General features: G+C 36.3%; 1 protein-coding gene across 1 annotated transcript in view; it reads left to right on the forward strand.

Annotated features, from left to right (window-relative positions):
- LOC100376052 (transcription elongation factor SPT6-like) overlaps window positions 1-21,320 on the forward strand; it is a 47,623-nt gene extending 26,303 nt beyond the window's left edge. Inside the window, exons 16-34 of the mRNA XM_085491150.1 lie at window positions 394-548; window positions 3,623-3,809; window positions 4,264-4,403; window positions 5,266-5,460; window positions 6,082-6,217; window positions 6,777-6,914; window positions 8,554-8,721; window positions 9,490-9,617; window positions 10,160-10,367; window positions 10,607-10,903; window positions 11,456-11,596; window positions 12,214-12,409; window positions 12,837-12,952; window positions 13,571-13,693; window positions 16,887-17,238; window positions 17,806-17,880; window positions 18,269-18,426; window positions 20,158-20,405; window positions 21,121-21,320. Of these exons, the coding sequence (XP_085347276.1) occupies window positions 394-548; window positions 3,623-3,809; window positions 4,264-4,403; window positions 5,266-5,460; window positions 6,082-6,217; window positions 6,777-6,914; window positions 8,554-8,721; window positions 9,490-9,617; window positions 10,160-10,367; window positions 10,607-10,903; window positions 11,456-11,596; window positions 12,214-12,409; window positions 12,837-12,952; window positions 13,571-13,693; window positions 16,887-17,238; window positions 17,806-17,880; window positions 18,269-18,426; window positions 20,158-20,405; window positions 21,121-21,271 (3,312 nt within the window). The 3' untranslated portion in view covers window positions 21,272-21,320. The remainder of the gene's footprint in view (window positions 1-393; window positions 549-3,622; window positions 3,810-4,263; window positions 4,404-5,265; window positions 5,461-6,081; window positions 6,218-6,776; window positions 6,915-8,553; window positions 8,722-9,489; window positions 9,618-10,159; window positions 10,368-10,606; window positions 10,904-11,455; window positions 11,597-12,213; window positions 12,410-12,836; window positions 12,953-13,570; window positions 13,694-16,886; window positions 17,239-17,805; window positions 17,881-18,268; window positions 18,427-20,157; window positions 20,406-21,120) is intronic.
- Window positions 21,321-21,934: the final 614 nt, after the last annotated feature.

Consider the following 21,934-nt stretch of genomic DNA (forward strand, 5'->3'; position numbering starts at 1 on the left):
ACCCACGGGTAGAACACCAGCACCCAAGGGTAGAACACCAGCACCCAAGGGTAGAACACCAGCACCCAAGGGTAGAACACCAGCACCTGAGGGTAGAACACCAGTACCCGAGGGTAGAACACCAGTACCCGAGGGTAGAACACCAGTACCCGAGGGTAGAACACCAGTACCCGAGGGTAGAACATCAGCACCCGCGGGTAGAACACCAGCACCCGCGGGTAGAACACCAGCACCCGCGGGTAGAACACCAGCACCCGAGGGTAGAACACCAGTACCTGATCATAGAACACACATGATTGTGAAAAAACACAAAATATCAAAAGTTTTTTTTTGATAGATGCGTCCATACTTTGGTTATCATTTTGTAAATTGTGTGTTTGTTTTGACCCTCAGGAAATTGATGAATCGCATAACTGCTTCCTTATGAAATACTTAAAAAACAAACCAGTGAGAGACTTGGCTGGAGAGCAGTATTTGAAGCTTCATCTGGCAGAAGAAGATAAGTTACTTAAAACAACTATTGGTATCGACATGGAGGAACAACCAGGGTAAGAATTATTTGATAAATATAACAGAAATGTGGAGATGGTGATTCCTATTGTCTATGACTATGCTCTTTAGATTTTTAATTTAATGAAATCGAAATTCAAAAACTACTGTAAACAACTTTAATTATTTTTAGCTCCGCTGTCGACTTTGTCGAGCGGAGCTTATCATATGAGTGATTGTCCGTCGTCGTCGTCCGTCGTCGTCCGTGTCAATGTTTTACTTTTTCGACTTCTTCTTGAAAACTACAAGCTTGAATGCTTTGATACTTGGTGTATATGTACCTTGGGTAGATCTCTCTTAGGTTTGTTCATTTCATGTTGATATCTTCAATTCTCTAATTTTGGTGAATATTTTTGTCATTTTTGGTAAAAAGTGATATTTTCGACTTCTTGTTAAAAACCGCAAGTGCAATTGCTTTGATATTACATATATAGGTACTACATGTGGACCTCTCTCAGATTTGTTCATTTTGTAATGATATCTTTAATTCTCAAATTTTGGTGAATATTTTTGGTAAAAAGTGATATTTTCGACTTCTTGTTAAAAACCAAAAGTTCAATTGCTTTGATACTACATATATAGGTACTACATTTGGACCTCTCTCAGATTTGTTCATTTCGTGATGATATCTTCAATTCTCTAATTTTGGTGAATATTTTTGTAATTTTTGGTAAAAAGTGATATTTTCGACTTCTTGTTAAAAACCAAAAGTTCAATTGCTTTGATATTACATATATAGATACTACATGTAGACCTTTCTCAGATTTGTTCGTTTTGTGATGATATCTTCAGTTCTCTAATTTTGGTGAATATTTTTGTCATTTTTGGTAAAAAGTGATATTTTCGAATTCTTGTTGAAAACTGTAAGTCCGATTGCTTTGATATTACATATATAGGTACTACATGTGGACCTCTCTCAGATTTGTTTGTTTTGTGATGATATCTTCAATTCTCTATTTATTTTGGTGAATATTTTTGTAATTTTTGGTAAAAAGTGATATTTTCGACTTCTTGTTAAAAACCAAAAGTTCAATTGCTTTGATATTACATATATAGATACTACATGTAGACCTTTCTCAGATTTGTTCATTTTGTGATGATATCTTCAGTTCTCTAATTTTGGTGAATATTTTTGTCATTTTTGGTAAAAAGTGATATTTTCGACTTCTTGTTGAAAACTGTAAGTCCGATTGCTTTGATATTACATATATAGGTACTACATGTGGACCTCTCTCAGATTTGTTTGTTTTGTGATGATATCTTCAATTCTCTATTTATTTTGGTGAATATTTTTGTAATTTTTGGTAAAAAGTGATATTTTCGACTTCTTGTTAAAAACTGTAAGTCCGATTGCTTTGATACTATTCATATTGTTCATTTTCTAATGATGTCTTCAGTTCTTTAATTGAAATGTGCATTGCTAACAGCGGAGCTATCTCAGCCGATAGGCTGCTTGTTTGTAAAATTCTTTTGCGAATTTAGTGAGTAGATGGAAATAGTAGAATAGTTTAGAACATGTGTGATTGAGTGTAGAACATGTGTGATTGAGTGTAGAACATGTGTGATTGAGTGTAGAACACGTGTGATTGAGTGTAGAACACGTGTGATTGAGTGTAGAACACGTGTGATTGAGTGTAGAACACGTGTGATTGAGTGTAGAACACGTGTGATTGAGTGTAGAACACGTGTGATTGAGTGTAGAACACTTGTGATTGAGTGTAGAACACTTATGATTGAGTGTAGAACACTTATGATTGAGTGTAGAACACTTATGATTGAGTGTAGAACACTTGTGATTGAGTGTAGAACACTTGTGATTGAGTGTAGAACACTTGTGATTGAGTGTAGAACACTTGTGATTGAGTGTAGAACACCTGTGATTAAGTGTAAACAGTGCAGTGTTCTCCCCAGAATTGTGGTCGTGGGTGGTGGCTAATTTGCATAATAATTAGCATATAAATTGCATGGGCTATGGTGTGATCAGTGATTTATGTAAATAGACTACAAGATACAACAAGTATATGTCTATGCAAATAAATTTAGCTTTTTAGCTCCGCTGTCGACTTTGTCGAGCGGAGCTTATCATATGAGTGATTGTCCGTCGTCCGTCGTCGTCCGTGTCAATGTTTTACTTTTTCGACTTCTTCTTGAAAACTACAAGCCTGAATGCTTTGATACTTGGTGTATATGTACCTTGGGTAGACCTCTCTCAGATTTGTTCATTTCATGATGATATCTTCAATTCTCTAATTTTGGTGAATATTTTTGTCATTTTTAGTAAAAAGTGATATTTTCGACTTCTTGTTGAAAACCGCAAGTGCAATTGCTTTGATATTACATATATAGGTACTACATGTGGACCTCTCTCAGATTTGTTCATTTTGTAATGATATCTTTAATTCTCTAATTTTGGTGAATATTTTTGTAATTTTTGGTAAAAAGTGATATTTTCGACTTCTTGTTGAAAACCGCAAGTCCAATTGCTTTGATATTACATATATAGGTACTACATGTGGACCTCTCTCAGATTTGTTCATTTCATAATGATATCTTTAATTCTCTAATTTTGATGAATATTTTTGTAATTTTTGGTAAAAAGTGATATTTTCGACTTCTTGTTTAAAACCGCAAGTCCAATTGCTTTGATATATTATACATATAGGTACTACATGTGGACCTCTCTCAGATTTGTTCGTTTTCTAATGATATCTTCTGTTCTTTAATTGCCATGTGCATTGCTAACAGCGGAGCTATCTCAGCCGACAGGCTGCTTGTTCCTGACTTTCTTTGGTCATTGCTAAAAAAAAAGGCAACTCTCATAGAACAACAGCTGCGAAAATCATTGACAGTAGTAAAGGTGTGAAAAAGGTGGTAATGATTTTGAGTGTGACGGTGTCAGACAAGCATGGCATTTCTCAGAGCACCATGGTTACAATCACACAGTTGGTATTCAAGGCAGAACACTGATGTGATTAAGCATAGAAGGGCACCACTTGAGAAAACTCAAAACTGGTAGCACTCCTAATATTACATGTACATGATGATGTAATATGTACAATTCTCACTTTGACAGATACCAGACATACTTTGATGAAATTAAACAGCTTTATTACCGTGATGAGTTTAGTCACATGGTACAGGAATGGAACAAACTACGAACTGAAGCCATTGAGAAGGCACTGAATAAAATCCTCTATCCTCACATGGAAAAAGAACTTAGAGGGAAATTACTAAAAGAGTCTAAAGACTGTATTATTAAGGTAATATTCTGATCTATTCCAAATCATGAAATTACACCGCTTCTCTGACACCACTGAGCAGATAACCAATTGACGCATGTCTGTGTAACTAATCTTCTCTGAAACCTGCAGTAAATTGAAGTCTGAGTACTTCATCAAATCCACCATTTTGTTCATCCTGATTTATAGCTATTCATATTATAATAACTAAAACTGTCTTCTAAATATATCTGTCGCTCACCACTCAATTGATGAATTTTTTTATTTAAATTTGGACAGCATAACAATATAACATTATTTATATTAATAATTATGGGACAATATCTTTTATTGTCATTATTAAAAAGAAACTTTTTTGGAAGTTTGAGCACTGTGAAACCACCGTGATCAAAGATACCTGTACTATGTCTGATAATCTAGCGATCTTCTCTGAAACCGTACAGCGTAATAAAATATATCATATTCCCGATTGCAGGCGTCAACACGTACAGCATTTAACTGGATCAAGATAGCACCATATCAGGCTGATCAGCAGATGGACGATGATGATGAATTTTTGGATGGCCCAGGACCCATGGGTTTAAAAGTTTTGGGAATCGCTTACTCAGACGATAAGTAAGTAACGACAAGAATCTCATTGGTTCAAAATAATGTAAACTGTTTTAACCACAAAAAAATATTCATGATTTAATAAAGTTTGTAACTGACAAAATTCCTGTTTTGCCATCGTCACAAAAAAACATACACATAATTGTTTTTCATATTTTTTCCCAGAGAATTTTGATCAATAATTTTAGCCAATTGCAAATTGTAACCATTTTGTTCAAAATTATCAAACAGAAAATTACAGAAAAATTTGTAAAAATGTTCACTCACAATTTGAGCAGAAAACAAATATGGCAATCGTAGGGTTAAGGACCCCAGTAAAAGTCACAAAATTTAGCATTTTCCAGGAAAATTTCTTTCGCAATACCAAGTGATTTTACAGTATTTGAGCATTTTCAAGTGGTCTGACACGAAATGTGACTGGAATTCTGTTATGTTCAGTATTTGCTCTATTAGAATCACACTTAAACTAAAAGTTGTATTTATTGTTTACTGGATTATTAAAATAAGATTTATTATTATACATCTGTCACCGTAACGCCATGAGTTAGGCCATGCTGTAATTTTGCATTATTAAAGGGTATTTTCATCCTACTATATTAGGAAATGCGAATTTCAAATATGGCGCATAAGCCTTGGAAAGCAAAGATGTATAATAAGTTTATTACGAGGATACTACAAAGTATGCACTCAGACAGTACGCAGTCGCATCGCCCTCAGCTGCGCGTCGGTCGGTACTTCCGCTGTACTGTCTTCATGTATACTTTGAGGTATCCTCGTAATAAGCTCATATTATTATGACCATAGAAATACCCTTGTGAGATGCACTCCTAATAATAAAAATGAATAATATGGTACTGTTTTAATACAGAAAAGTACCAGCTTTTGGTGCTTTGATTGATGGTGATGGCGAAGTCCAGGATTTCATCAGATTGCCAGATATCATGCTGAGACGTAATAGTTACTGGAAACGAGAACGTGACGGAAAGGAAGCTGATATGGAGAAATTGAAAGACTTTATCAGCAAAAAGAAACCCCATGTCATTGCTGTTGGTGCCGAGTCTAGGTTTGTACATTTTGATCAGTTTCTAAGAGATGCAGTCTAAAAACTTAGCTGCTAAAACCTTCTCTCATAACCCTCAGAATGAATGTACTCAAACTCTCAATAACTTTTTTTTTAATATGAAAAATAAATTTGTTTTGTGAAACATGACAAAAGTTGCCATTTGGCAGTCAAAGGATTAAAACATAAATTTTTCTAAAACCCAACTTTTTGTAATTGTTACAATAAATTGATGAAGCAATAGCGATTAGTTTGTGTTTTAAACAGAATTAGATATAAATTAAACCAGCTTGGAAAACCATGTTTTGAAATACATCTCCTACATCCCTATATAATAAACCAAATAATTTGCTAACATTTGGTGTCATTTAAGTATAGGTTAGATCACGGTCCGAGGTGAGCCAGAGTTCAAATTCTCAGTCACTCAGGGGCGTGATCTAACCGACTTAGCACTGGCCGAGAAAAGATTCGTATTAGCCTATCAAATGACATTTTGACAGCAATCAAACTTGTGAAATAACAGCCCTGATCTAAGTGAAATAGAACCACACTTTATCGCGACTCTGATTGGTCGAGGGCTGTTGGCCATGTGCTAATATATAATGTTTTTATCTTATGTTTCAGGGAAGCTATTGGTTTAATTCAGGACATCAAACGGTGTCTGACAGAACTGGAATCGGAAGAGCAGTTGCCACCGATTAATGTGGAATTGGTAGACAATAATTTAGCTACTATTTATTGTAACTCCAAACTATGTGAGGTAAGTCTACCCTGCAAGGAGTCAGCAAATCTACCAAAAAAATTACCTCTGTCAAAGTGCTTTGGTAAATGTCTGTCATATACACTTCTGTTTGACGTGTGCTTCTAATAAACCAATTACAGACCAGAAATCTACTGTAAAAATTCGTCTTTCTTGAAATTCCTTTGCTGATATTTTTGCTTCATATTATATCTGTGCCATGCATGATAAGAAAATGTAACAATTTCTCATATAATTTTGTGCAAACAAATTATTGATCAGTCATGTTGTCTTCCTATTCAGTGTTGAATTGGAGAAATTCATCACTTTTAGGCTACTCTTTTTAGTTTTTGCAAGTCTGTCTTGAACTGAATGCAAGGATTATGAAAGTTGCAGGTGTTCACTTTATATAGGACTAGAAATTTGTGAAGAAGAAACTTGCATGTGATTCAGTTTAGACATGTTTGTGCTTCACATGGGATTCAGTTTTAGACAGATTCGTGATTCACATGGTGTTCAATTTATCATACTTTGTTTGCATTTCAATCAAGAGGTTTTTCAATAATTTTTCTGTTCATAGAATGAGTTTCGTGAATATCCAACCTGTTTACGTCAAGCGTTGTCTATCGCGAGGCGGTTACAAGACCCATTGGTTGAATTTTCAAGACTCTGCAATTCTGATGAAGACATTCTGTGTTTGCAGTTTCATCGAATGCAGGTGATTATTCTAGATAGTAACTCCTGAAAGCCATACAGTTCAAGTTAATTCAAAGCATGTGAACAAGGCGAAATTTGAAATGTCGAAAAAAAAGTCTACAAACAAGCTGCTTTCTGATTGGTCTGATTGTTAGATGTTAGGTCTGGGTAGCCAATTAGACACAATCTTGTAATTGGCTACCCAAACAGTTCTGATGGAAACTATATGCTCATTTACATATTTGCATACATTAAGAGTGGTGAAAACTTGCACCCTATCATCTGTTCTACAAATCAATCAAATATTTATTTCACCTATTAATGTACACTTGTAATTTCCAAAACAAATAGGTAAAATAGGAACCAGAAATAGCCGTGGACTACTCTATAGTCTGATTCCTCAGAAACAAATGAATTACAGTCTTAGAGGGTGATTTATATTAACCTAAAACTGTACATATAAAAGCAAATAATAATAATAAATAACGATTATTGAATTAATGTTTGTTTTATTTTTAACTTAAATAATTTCCTTGTGGTAATGTCCTTTATAATCTGTGGTAGCTGGTTCCAGATGTTAGGGCACTGGTAGCACGGTCACTGGTAGCATAGTGCTTGTCGCATCAGGCTCATGATCGGCAGACCCAAGTTCAAATCCTACCATAAGCTGAACATAAAAGGGTCGACCCCTACCCTGGGTGAGTGTGCCACAGACTCAATGGGAAGGCCAATTCCACTGGCCGAGATTCATTCACTAACGAATGCGACTTTGGGGGAACCTTGGTTAAAATCCGCAGGTGCTTGTGTTCGACCGAGCCTGGTTGACGCCAGGATAGCGCATTAAAAAAATTCCATTTGACAGAGAGATGGCCACACAGCCCTGTTACGTAGTCTCAAACATGAATATGACTTCTGTGGCAAAATGCACTATGTGTCAGCACTAGCTCTTGCAATTTTCACATAAAAAAAAAATGTCAGGAGAGACAACAGTGACACTCAATGTCCAGAACTGTCGCCTGGGGGGAAAAAAAAGATGTTCGGGCCAGTATTTTAATTGAATGTTGGCCTGCATTTCTATGGTATTTTAGAATAAGTAAATTTCTAACATAAGTTGTGGCTACATGCTAAAATGATCGCAATTCTTGAATATTTTGGCATTTGTGAAGACTAATTATGTGAGAGTGTGATCGGACCCCAAACAAATTTTCACTCTACAAAATTCCATACTTTTCACAGTCGCGCAAAATTCATGAAAATTTGTCTTTTTGCAAAACTATATCGGTTTACACAGTATTCATGATTGTAGCATTAATTTTTTACCCAAGAGTTTATTCAGGTGGTAAACTGCCTTTCTGATTCACTAAAATGCTGCAACAGAATCAAACACGATGTTAATTAATGACAATTTTTTTTCAACATTTCAAACATTCAAAATTTAATTCTAAGATACGTATGATGAAACAGACATGCATACACAATTTATAAAATTATATTTTCGTTCCAGTGTTGTTAGTAGAACATGAAATAGAATCAAATCAGTATGATAAACATGGTAAAAAATGGTTTGGAGGTAACGTTTTTATATTTTATAATAATATAATGTGTGAAGTTCAAAACTAGGATCAGTTATATCATCAGTTTCTTCACTTTCATACCAACAGGATGAAGTTCCCAAAGAGGAACTACTGTACTACATCTACTTAGAGTTTGTCTTCCGTGTCAATGAGATTGGTTTGGATGTAAATAAATGTATTAATCATCCCCATACCCAGCAGCTTGTACAGTTTGTATGTGGTCTGGGACCAAGGAAAGGCATGCATCTTTTAAGGGTAAGTCAATTCCCATAGTGTATAATTTCCATGAGGTCTGGGACCAAGGAAAGGCATGCACCTTCTAAGGGTAAGTCAATTCCTATAGTGTATAATTTCCATGAGGTCTGGGACCAAGGAAAGGCATGCACCTTCTAGGGGTAAGTCAATTCCCATATTGTATAATTTCCATGAGGTCTGGGACCAAGGAAAGACATGCACCTTCTAAGGGTAAGTCAATTCCCATATTGTATAATTTCCATGAGGTCTGGGACCAAGGAAAGACATGCACCTTCTAAGGGTAAGTCAATTCCCATATTGTATAATTTCCATGAGGTCTGGGACCAAGGAAAGGCATGCACCTTCTAAGGGTAAGTCAATTCCCATATTGTATAATTTCCATGAGGTCTGGGACCAAGGAAAGGCATGCACCTTCTAAGGGTAAGTCAATTCCCATATTGTATAATTTCCATGAGGTCTGGGACCAAGGAAAGACATGCACCTTCTAAGGGTAAGTCAATTCCCATATTGTATAATTTCCATGAGGTCTGGCACCAAGGAATGACATGCACCTAATCAATCATCTGATAATAGTGAGTAGAATATTGATATTGTGTAAGACAACAAAAAATGTCAGATAAATTTATCTTCAATTTTTGGTCTTACCAGAAATTCACACACACTTGGGTACTCTGTTTGCTATATTTATGTACAGTGAATGTTTTTAAAATACTAGTTTTTGGTTTTTGTGACTTTTGTCATAGTAATCAGAATGTTTCTCTTTGACAGCAATTGAAGTCTAACAACATGAGGCTTGAAAACCGAACTCAGTTGGTGACAGCTTGCAATATGGGACCTAAAGTATTCATAAACTGTGCTGGCTTCATTAAAATAGACACCAATGCTATGGGTGACAGGTGAGTTGAAGTCATTCTACTTTGCTGTAAACACTTTGTTACCTTTGAAGGTCTGATTTGCCCTTTACAAATGAACTAGAGAGCCAATCTAGATTCTGATTTGCTTTTTTCAACCAAACTAGGGAATTACTCTAGTTTGCTGTACATAAATATAGCAAACATGCCTTTGATTAATACTCACTGTTACATTAAGGGTCTGATTTGGTTTGCTTTTTCCAAGCGAACTAGTCTAGTTTGCTGGAAATAGTCAGTTACATTATTTAGGGAGTCATTGTTGTCTTTGTTTGTGTCAACTTATCTTGTTTGTTAGTATTTGAAAGCCACATTTTTTGGGTATTTGTTCAGATGGACATAATTTTTCATTGGGCACAGATCTTGATCAAAACTTGGTAAAATGTGCCAAAGCTGACTTTGTTGTTAAAAGGATAAAATTATTATTTTATATTTGTACCGAGTTTTCAGAATGATGAATTGTTGCCATAGTGATCTTCAATGTGATCATTCGTCACTTAACAGCCAAGATTCTTTACTATCTTTCTCAGTACTGATTCGTACATAGAAGTCCTGGATGGATCACGTGTGCATCCTGAGACCTACGAGTGGGCCAGGAAAATGGCGGTTGATGCACTGGAGTACGATGAATCTGCAGAAGAGAATAATCCAGCCGGGGCTCTAGAGGAGATTTTGGAAAATCCAGATAAATTAAAAGATTTGGATTTGGATGCTTTTGCAGAGGAATTAGAAAGACAGGTTAGTGCTTTCAAAAAGCAGTAAACGATGAAGGGCAGGATTTCTCAAATCAGTTGGGGAAGTCACAGTATACTGATAAAATGTATGTGACATAATTAAACATAAATCTTATTAATCGGTTTTGATCAGTTTGGTAATGACAAAAATAGGCAAATTTTCTTTTATTACTTGACATAATTATTTAAACATAAACTGTATTAATCTGTTTTGACCTGATATTAATTTTTTTTTGCTCCCAGGGTTATGGCAACAAGGGAATCACATTGTATGATATACGAGCCGAGTTGAATTGTCGATACAAAGATTTGCGAGTACCGTTTCACTCTCCTACTCCAGAAGAACGATTTGCCATGTTGACGAAAGAGACTCCTGAAACATTCTATGTAGGGAAGATGGTGCTGTGTAAAGTAACCGGAATAGCGCATAGGCGACCCCGTGGCGAGCAGCTGGATCAGGCCAACCCCGTGAAGATAGATGAAACGGGTTTATGGCAGTGTCCGTTCTGCTTGCAAGATACCTTCCCTGAGCTTAGTGAGGTGGGTCAACGTTTCTCATCTTTCACAAAAAAAACCAACATGTTTCCATGTTTTTTACAAATCAAGATAGCCAATAGGGGAACATGTCCAAAAATAAAAAAAAATGCAGAAAAATGACACTCAAAGGGTAATTATAAAATCCATTTATTGAAAACCTTGAGATTGACAAGTGCTAAAATCTTGCTTTCATCAACCAGTTACATTGTATCTGTCAAAATGCATGCTTCTCCTTTAAATTCAAAATGGAGTGACCTAATTCGGGAAACAACTATGGCTTGCATCTCAGACTAGTCTTAGTGGAAAATGCTTCACAATCGAATATTGGTTTTGTAATATAGTCTTCAACTGTTAGAGAACAGAGAATCCATCAGATGATTCGGTGACTGCCTAAGATGTTGAAAATTCAATCACAACTGAACTACCGTATACAGAACTGCTCGCTTATTGGCAAGGATATCTTGCAAGTACCATTGCTATTGCACTCAATTTTGCCAACATTACAACTTTAAATTCTTTCTTCCTTAAAGATTGTTCCATCTATTTTGTATGCAGGTATGGAGTCACTTTGATGGTAATAAATGTCCTGGTTCAGCCGTCGGTGTCAAAGCAAGATTAGATAATGGTGTGACTGGGTTTATACCGACTAAAATGATTAGTGATAAAAATGTCAAGAATCCTGAAGACAGAGTACAGGTGAGATATACAATATATCTCAAAACTGGAGTAATTCAGAGTTCTTTACATAGCCTGGAAATCCTGGAATGTACATTTCCAGGCTTTGAAAAGTCTTGAAATTTGACCTTTGACCTAATTCAATACCACATGATGACATTGTTTCAGACAAAATTTGAATAAACTTTCTCTTGGCATCGACCTATAAATCCTGACTAAAATAGCCGGGAATCTTAATCAATATAACCCCTGAATTTGCCTGAAATTTCTTCCGGGTGTACAAAACCTGTAGTTGAGTCTGTGGTATCTAGTATGCCCTCTAACATGACTGATTTTTAGGGATTTTGAGTCAAAATAGAATCCCAAGGTACAATTGTGTTAGGTCAGCTCGTTGACTGTTGTGAAGAAAGGCATTCAAAAAAACCAAATTGTATGTGGCTGTTGGTCATTCCTGATGGTGCAAACATTTATTTCGTTTATAAAATATGGTTTTCCTTTTACCAAATTCTTCAACAATTGTAAGGTATTTTAACTTTTTCATATGTGCCACGAATGAAAATAACTATTTACAGCACGAAAAATTAAAACAAAAAACAGAATTTATGCTAAAATAATGCTTTTGTTGCCTTGTTTCCTAGATTGGTATGTCAATACATTGCAGAGTAACTAAGTTAGATACAGAGAAATTACAAGTAGATCTGACATGTAGATCCTCTGACCTCGCCGATAGAAACGGTGAATGGATACCATCCAGAGATATTTATTACGACTATGATGTCGAAAAGAAACTCACGAACAAAGATGATGTCGGCAATAAAAAGCAACAAAGACGAGGTACTGTGAACCATTAATTAGAGACTACTAGAAGTGATTACAATTTGGTAATTTGTGGCCAACTAGAAATAGCTACGATCTTGTCATTTGGGAGCATTCATCCTTTTTAAAAAATAACATTGCAACACAATTTTGTGAATTTTTGTATCTTGCAAGATCTTCAAAAATTGATCAACCCTGAAATGAAAGCGTACTGTAAAATACTTTATTTTAGCTGGAATTAATTTTCGCTGAAAAGACTTTGAGTGTTTTGTATATAATTTATTTTCACTAATTTTTCACGAGTTGAAATGTAGAAAAAAAGGTATATCCACTTAATCATTTCTTCAGCAAAAATTAAATCCAAGTGATAATAATGTATTCCTGATACGACATACTGTTGGTTTATTTTGGGTTTCCGTTTCATAGCCTTTCTATTATTTCACAGCCTACGTAAAGAGAGTTATTGTTCATCCGTCGTTTCATAATATTGATTATAAGCAAACTGAAAAGATGATGGAGAACATGGAACAAGGTGAAGTCATTGTCAGACCAAGTAGCAAGGTAAAAAACTCTCAAAGCTATTTTTTTACTGTAACTAGTAATTTCAGTAATCTTGTGTATCTGTGTAGTGTAAATGCATTAACTGGTTTTTAATTTCGCTATTTTCACTAATAAGTAAAATCTGCCAAATTAAATCCATGTGAACTTGTGAAATATCAATAAAACTTGTTTCCTTGCCAAGTTTGTGAACTTAAAACCAAGTGAAATAGCTTCAATCATTAAAACAGTGAAATTAAATGCCAGTAAAAATAAATGATTTTACAGTACTTTAAGTACGATATTTATATTTGCTGTTACATAAATGATTTGTTAAAAAGTTTAACCTTTTGAGCACCAATGTTTTTCACAGGTTAAAAATTATTTCAAATTTAAAAAAATACTTAAAAATAGACAAAACGTTGTCGAGAAAAATGTAAACGTTTTCAGCTCCAGACAGTCTTGCTCAAATTTTTCTGCACTATATGTAAAGAACCATATTTCAATATTCAATGCAATGAAAGTGATTTTATTTGTTATCTGTTTTTTATGAAGTGAAAGTATACTAATTCATTGTGCAATTTTTACCTATGAATACAATCTTCACAATATTCAATATTGTTTTATTTCATTGTGGTTCAGGGGCAGGATCATTTGACAGTCACATGGAAGGTAGACGATGGTATTTGTCAACATATTGATGTCAGAGAAGAAGGCAAAGAAAACGCTTTCAGTTTGGGACAGTCACTGTGGATTAGTAATGAGGTAGGCAGCCTCTTTAATCTAACTGTTTATCAAAGTCTATCACGCGCTACCCTTTCTTGCTGTGTATGAAGCTGCTCTGCCATGTGCCGGCAACATATGAAATCTTCATATATTCTGTATCATATTTTTGAATGCAGTGTCTTGCTACAATGACAAACATAAATTAAATATTATTTCTTCTGAGAATTCTGAGTGTTTTAAAAGAAAGGTTAAATTGGAATCTTCAATTTGGATCTGTTATGTGGTACTGTAAAATACTTTATTTTAGCTGGAATTAATTTTTGATGAGTTGCATATGAAATATAGGGAAAAAAAAGTATTCACTGGGTTTTATTTTCACTGAAGCATCCCTTAAGGTAGCGAGAGGGGAAAAACTAGAAAAAAAAAACTTTTTTCTAAAAATCCTGGATTATGCAACCTTATATTGTGTACTTTCTTTATCTTTGGTCCGAATTTACAGTGCACAATGCATTTGTTGAGTAATTTCAATTTATTCCCGGAAACTTAGTTGTAGGTGAACACGTCCTTCATGCATTTACATATCATGTTGAATGACAGACTGAAGACAAAGGATTTAATTTGCATACTGATTTGTTGACCATCCAGCTTTATTATATCCTGTGTAATCTATAAGTAGTGTCCGTTACGCGATCGAAGCACAAACAAACATTACACTATAGTATTTCAAGCTTTTCTCGGTGTTTTAATAACCTAATATATCATGGGAAGGAGTTCTAAGATGAAAAAAAAATGGCCGCCTAAAAATGTCTGACGCCGTTAAAAGATATCTAAATGAAAGTGGCCTGGGCTCATATTATAGTCAGCCCGCAGAGTGGAATAAAAAATGTAACTTCGTGACTGACATTTTTCCTGCGTCAAAAAAGAGTGGACGTTCTTTTGATGTGAATCGTAAGCTGGTGATCGCGGCTCGTGGCATTGGAAAGGGTCGTCACGCAATGCGTAGCTATATGGGATTACCGCCTCCTCTATTATATCTGGAACCACATTCAGAGAAAACACTCGGAAAGTTTTGGACGTTGCTAAAAAACTATTAGAACAAGAATTTCAAGATGCCGCCGATGAAATAAAAAAACTCAAAACAAAATTGGCGGAGATAGATGAGAGTGGTGACACCGATAAAAAAACAGTGGATATAGCGGTTTCTGTCGACGGGTTGGGTGGTCCGAATTCAAATATCAGTTCGTGAACTCTGGAGGTCATTACCCAATGCCGCAGGTAATTCAAACACGTGGTTAGTAGAGTTCAGTCGAAATGTACGTGAATAATGCGATTGAAGTGCGCTGCCCAGAGTTCATTATATTATATTATAGTAAAATTTAATGACGCACGGTATGGTTTATATTACATATTCACTTCATTTCGAATAAAATAATTCACCATTGGAACATCGATGAATCACAAGTATTTAAAATATTTTCTTGACTTTCCGTAGACACCCGACTACTTTCCTTTTTAATGACTTAAATGCGCCCATGTTTATGTTTGCATAATTATTACGAATGCAACGCATTATCAAGTCAGTAATATTGAAATATTCACAGACCCAATACCCCGGGTCAGTGCCCTAACAATAGTCAAAGATAAAATGAATTTTGCGTAGTTATCATGAAAGCAATACATTACAAAGTTGAAATATTCAGAGCTAGTACAATATTTTAAACAAATTTGCGTAATTAGAAAAGCAGTGCACCAAGTAAATGATGTTGATATATTCAAAGTACAGAGTTGCATACAAGTTGCGTAATTACAGTACCGTCGGATATAAGTTTACTAGATCGACGCGCGGAGCATGAAAGAAAAAGGTTGCTAAGATAACGCGCCAGTTCAGTGCGTGATTTGGAGTCAAATTTTGGTCAACATACACTTGATGTCAGCATCGCCGCGCAGCAAGTTTCGCAAAGAAGTACTTGAAGTGCAATTGCACCCCAAAATGATGTCACTGATCACCCAGTTGTCGCATCGTGTGTTGTGTCATGTCCATGATGCACCCCATTTCGACTTTGGCTTGCTTTTCCTTCTTAGTGCATGTTCTTGTTCACGTAAAATGTGACCTGTCACCAACGTGTTAAAACACTTTGAATTTATACGTTGAATGATTATATTTGGTCAACGCGAAACATTATTTTTTCTCAACATTTTCTGAGACCATTTTTATCAGCGCAGGGTTATTTTTTCAGACAAGATGGGCTTCGTAATATCTGCCATAACATCGCCCGGGCAATCTTTTGGTCCACATTTTTCTAAAAAAAAATCAAATCCTCCATAAGATCGCCCGGGCGGGGTATCGGCCGAATCCGGTAGTGCTGACTTAGAGCTAACTGATTATAACAAATCTGATAACGGTACACTCTCCATAGGCTGAGAGTAATGCAAACATATCTGTACTTGAAGGCATGTATATCCCGTAAGTAAATATATGCTGTTATGAAGGCCCGCCCTATGTTTAGAGAGCCGATTGTACTGTTGACGCTGTTCAACATAACAAAGGGACTTGAATAAATTAATTGCGCGGTACGCCATCTTGCTCAAGTTAGCACCCACTTTCGACGAAACTGCTAAGTTTTGTCACGTTTTAGGAAACAACCAACCAATTTTTCATGATCTAACATTCCATGCATATCAGATACTTGTATATTTACAAAGTATGATCGAAATGGTCGACATTTTGTCATTAATTAGCTGTTTATCTGTGGCCAAATTCGAAAAAACGTTTTATTAAGTAATTATTTGTTTTCGAAAGATAAATTATTCTTCAATGCTCAGTTTAACACTTTTACGGTGATAAAAGCTCATTGTTTAAAACTTACGAAACACAGACGTATTCAGAAAGAGTATTGACAGAGGTCGCCGCCAGAACAAAAGCAGTTTCATTGCCTGTCTGACATCTTATCACCGCTGAACAATAAATAGGTGTGAATATTTTTAGGCATGTTGTCGAAACAAATGAATAGGATTAGGAACAATGCTGTTTTGGAACAGCTGGTTGAAACAATGAAGTCAGTCACGGTCTTGTTGAATTGGGGGTGCGGTTAGTAATAGGTACTTTTCAATTTTTCAATTTTTGTTAAGAACTCTTTAACCCCGAAGCCGGAATTGGGGGTGCGGTTACTATTACGTATGCGGTTTTCTACATTCAGTGGGCTCAATTTCTGTTTTTTACTTTTTAACTCAGGAGTTTGAGGATTTGGATGAAATCATCGCCAGACACATCCAACCGATGTCATCATTTGCTCGTGACGTTCTGCAACACAAGTATTACAAAAACACAGAAGGTGGCAAGAAGGAGATACTTAGTAAAATTCTTATGGTTGAAAAGAAAAAAGCTCCTTCCAAGATTCCATATTTTATGTCCATGGCACGGGAATATCCGGGGAAGTTTGTACTCTTTTACCAACCGAGGGTTAAACCACGGATGGAGTATGTGACGATTACGCCCGATGGGTTTCGATACAGGCAGCGAATGCAGTCATCACTCAACTCTCTGTTGAAATGGTTTAAAGAGCACTTTAGGGACCCAATACCAGGTAATAGTAATAGTATAACTGTTTCTACTCGCTTCTAGCGTCTTCAAATGTGTGAGTGCTACATAACCTGCACCGATAAGTAAAATTCGCTAAATTAAATCAATTCGAACATAACAATAGAATTAACTGTTTTCCTGCCAAGTTAGTGAACTTAAAAAGGGGGGTTGTCACCTGTGCATGTGTCAGATGGCCATAGCTTGCCATTGTTTACAAACAAGGGTCTACCCATGAGCCTTTGTGTTTTTAGCCTGTGTTATCGTCGCTTGGGACTCAATTCCCATGCTTGCACAGGTGACGACCCTCCTGTTTTAAAACCCAGTAAATATGCTCTAATAGTGAATCTAAATGCCAGTAAAAGATTTTACTAAACAATAATTCATTCTATAGTGTCACCAAACCATGAAGTGGACCAAAAATAAAAATGTGTCCTCAATAAATAGTAAATGATGTATGTCCATATCATGTAACACTATTGACAACGAGTGTCTGTCATCAATATCACATTGTAAGTTACCAAGTGCGATTGTTGTATGTCACATGTCTTGAATTTAAACTGTTTTGTTTCAGGTGTAACACCTTCATCTGCTACACCAATGTCTGTCAGGACAGAAAACACACCAGCAAGCAGCTTTAATTTAGCAAGTAAGTTCTCCGAGAATGAGGTTTGCATTTTTTTTAGGCTAACAAACTTGAAAGAAAGAAAGGAAGTACAATTATGTATAATCGGCGCATACATTTATGAAAATAACAGCCATATCCATGGTCAAAATAATAGTGATCAGCATACAATAAATGCAATTTTAAGTGTTTCTATTTGAGATTTACTTTTAATAGAACAAATACTGTAACAGTAATAATCTTTGCGAATATTAGTTGATTTCAAGTTGAAACTGAACAGCTAAGTACACATGTTCAGACCATTTTTATCAAACTGGTTATTTTTTTCCTCCACTTAATTATACTGCCTATTATGTACTTGTGCTGGTTACTTTGATTATTTGTTTACAATGTGATTAATTCTACTTCACAGATGTGGACACCAGTCTTTTACAGAAAGCCATCAGTGCATTCCCTCCTCATGTCTATTCAGCCATTGCTAACATGACAGGTCAGCAACAATCAAATCAGACACCCTTGATTACAGCTGGCACCAGTCAGTATGGTTCATATTCTGGAGTAAGGAACCAGGTGAGTATTTATTTTCCATATACACAACCTCTTCTAATAACAAACTTTGTTTGCAGCAGATTTGGTGGCACAATTGATGACTATTCTGTGCTGATACTATTCAGTCAATACCTTGGCATCAACTTGTCTTTGTTAGAAGCACCTCATGAGCAAAGTAGTTTTAAAAACAGCTGAAAAGCTAACTTCGATGCAGCCTTTTAGTTTACTGAAAGATGTGAAATCATATGGTTTTACATGGATTGCAATTTTTTACCTGCATGCACAGTGTGCACGTTGAATTATAATATACCTGCACTAACTTGTTGTGAAATGCACCACTTTTAAAGTTTAAATAAAATTTATGGGGGCTTGATTGATCACGAACGAATTTCCTTTTTGAGTTGTCTTACAATGTTGGTTGAATTTAATTTAGGCTTAGTGAATATGAGAAAATGTTGTGTTAATTTCTACATGCACAGCGTGCACAATTACGAGTTTACCTGCACTAGCTTATAATCTGTGCATAGTGCAGTGTGTACCAGATTATTTCGACCCCTGTTTTATAGAACAGTCACAGTGATTTCCCAAGGATACAAACAGACAGCATGGCCCTACTGTCATACTGGTCTGCTCTGTCACAGTCATTCTCCTGACCACACTGGTCTGCTATGTCGCAGTCATTCTCCTGACCACACTGGTCTGCTCTGTCGCAGTCATTCTCCTGACCACACTGGTCTGCTCTGTCGCAGTCATTCTCCTGACCACACTGGTCTGCTCTGTCGCAGTCATTCTCCTGACCACACTGGTCTGCTATGTCGCAGTCATTCTCCTGACCACACTGGTCTGCTCTGTCGCAGTCATTCTCCTGACCACACTGGTCTGCTCTGTCGCAGTCATTCTCCTGACCACACTGGTCTGCTCTGTCGCAGTCATTCTCCTGACCACACTGGTCTGCTCTGTCGCAGTCATTCTCCTGACCACACTGGTCTGCTCTGTCGCAGTCATTCTCCTGACCACACTGGTCTGCTCTGTCGCAGTCATTCTCCTGACCACACTGGTCTGCTCTGTCGCAGTCATTCTCCTGACCACACTGGTCTGCTCTGTCGCAGTCATTCTCCTGACCACACTGGTCTGCTCTGTCGCAGTCATTCTCCTGACCACACTGGTCTGCTCTGTCGCAGTCATTCTCCTGACCACACTGGTCTGCTCTGTCGCAGTCATTCTCCTGACCACACTGGTCTGCTATGTCGCAGTCATTCTCCTGACCACACTGGTCTGCTCTGTCACAGTCATTCTCCTGACCACACTGGTCTGCTCTGTCGCAGTCATTCTCCTGACCACACTGGTCTGCTCTGTCGCAGTCATTCTTCTGACCACAGTGCTATTTCCGCTGTGCTTCTGCTGATGTTTTAAATCTAATTGATGTGTAGTTGTAACACTACTGTTTAATTTTGTGCACTGTGTTATTGAGTATCATAGGTTAATTTCTTTTTGTAATTATGCAAATAATATGCAAATGTATGTAAATTAGTTTGTACATTTTTACCACTACAGTGGTTTAAATTTATGAGAACACCGAGTCACATGACAAAGACTACAGAAAATTTTAAATGTAGCAGTGTATAAAATTACAAATATTAATTAATCCTGAGATAAACCTGTCTCGCAATAAGGTTTTATCATCCTGTAATTTTTTTTTCTCTAAGGAGGCACATATATATTGATATCTTATTTTATGGTTTTATTTTACAGCCATTTGCCACTCCACAAAATCCAATCGCCACGCCTCTGATGACTCCATCTTACCCTATGGCTACGCCACAGACAAATCCCATTCAGACACCGCAGTATCAGCCTACACCCAGACAGAGTTGGGCTACACCTGCACATGTGCCGTCTCATACTGCCGCTCCTACTGCCCCACCACCTAGCAATGTGCAACCGGTGCAACACATCCAACCAGTACAAACTATTACAAGACCCAGAAGTACTCCACAAAGGTATGCATCGTCCATTTCTCTGTTGCTCACAAATCAAAATTTGTCCTATAGAAAATTGAAGCAACTTGCTGAATTCAAAACTTGTCTGACTCACAAATTAAAGCACTTGTAGAATTAAAAATTGGTCTTGCTTGAAATAGAAGCAGCATGGGAGTTTAAAATTGAAGCGGCTTACAAAGAACAGAATTCAAAATTGGTCCAGTTTGCAGAATTCAAAATTGACTCGCACAAAATTGAAGCAGCTTTTACAGAATTCACAACTGGTCCAGTTTGCAGAATTCAAAATTTCTGTCATTCACAATTAAAGCAGTTTTGCAGAATTCAAAATTTGTCTTGCTTGAAATTGAAGCAGCTTGCAGAATTCAAAATTGGTCCAGTTTGCAGAATTCACAATTTCTATCACTCACAATTGAAGCAGCTTTGCAGAATTCAAAATTTCTCTCACACAAAATTAAAGCAGCTTACATAATTCAACATTTGTCTCACTCAAATTGAAGCAGCTTACAGAATTCAAAATTGGTCCAGTTTGCAGAATTAAAAATTTGTCACTCACAATTGAAGCAGCTTTGCAGAATTCAAAATTTGTCTTGCTTGAAATTGAAGCAGCTTGCAGAATTCAAAATTTGTCTTGCTTGAAATTGAAGCAGCTTACAGAATTAGAATTTTCTCTGGGTTGCCCACATGTCAGTATAAATTGGTTTATATTAAATTGCAGGACCACCCAGTCAGCAGAGGCTATGGACTGGGCTAAAGCTGCAGCACAGTGGGCCAGTCGAAAACAAGCTGAAGACAAGCCAGAGGACAGTCCTACGAGTACACCAGCAGCTGGCGATGCCACTCCTCTCATTGACGAACAAGATAGATAATTATGTGTATATATTAATAATATTAAACCCAATTCAATATCCTCTCAAAGTTGCTGTGTACGTATCATTTTATTGCCGAAGATGAGAACCTTTGAATGTAACGTAGCTCCAGTTACAATGAATTTGTATCAGTGACAAAACTAACACCTGTTAAATTTAACATTTGAAATTAAGCACTGTATGTCCATCTTCAATAGAGAGTGCCCATCAACCCTTCTTGAATTATAATAAGATTCATTTGACTGAACACACCTTGGTCTACCAGAAATTCAATCCGCTGTCCAAATATTTTTAAATTTTGTAAAATTTTCAGTAAAGTTCATCACCATTTTGGGTCATACAGACATTTTCAGATATTGTTTTTAGTTTTTGATCAAAAGGTTTGTCAATCATTATCAATATTTCATGTGGGGAGGGAGCAGACTGTGCAAATACTATGTATGTGCATAAAATGTTTTATGCGCTTGTCATATTTTTTAATTATGTTATTTTCTTTCAAAATTTGATTAGCTGTTCGTGAAACATTCGTCTGTACGTACAACCGAGGGAAACTATTTTGATATCTGAGAGTATTGTAGAAAATGACAAGTCTATCTCTTATCTTATTCTCAAGTGTGATTACAACATTGATATTTATACTACATGCAGTATGTTTGGTTTATT

Source organism: Saccoglossus kowalevskii, chromosome 16 (genome assembly GCF_978046115.1).
Source record: "Saccoglossus kowalevskii chromosome 16, keSacKowa6.1, whole genome shotgun sequence".
Taxonomy (NCBI): domain Eukaryota; kingdom Metazoa; phylum Hemichordata; class Enteropneusta; family Harrimaniidae; genus Saccoglossus; species Saccoglossus kowalevskii.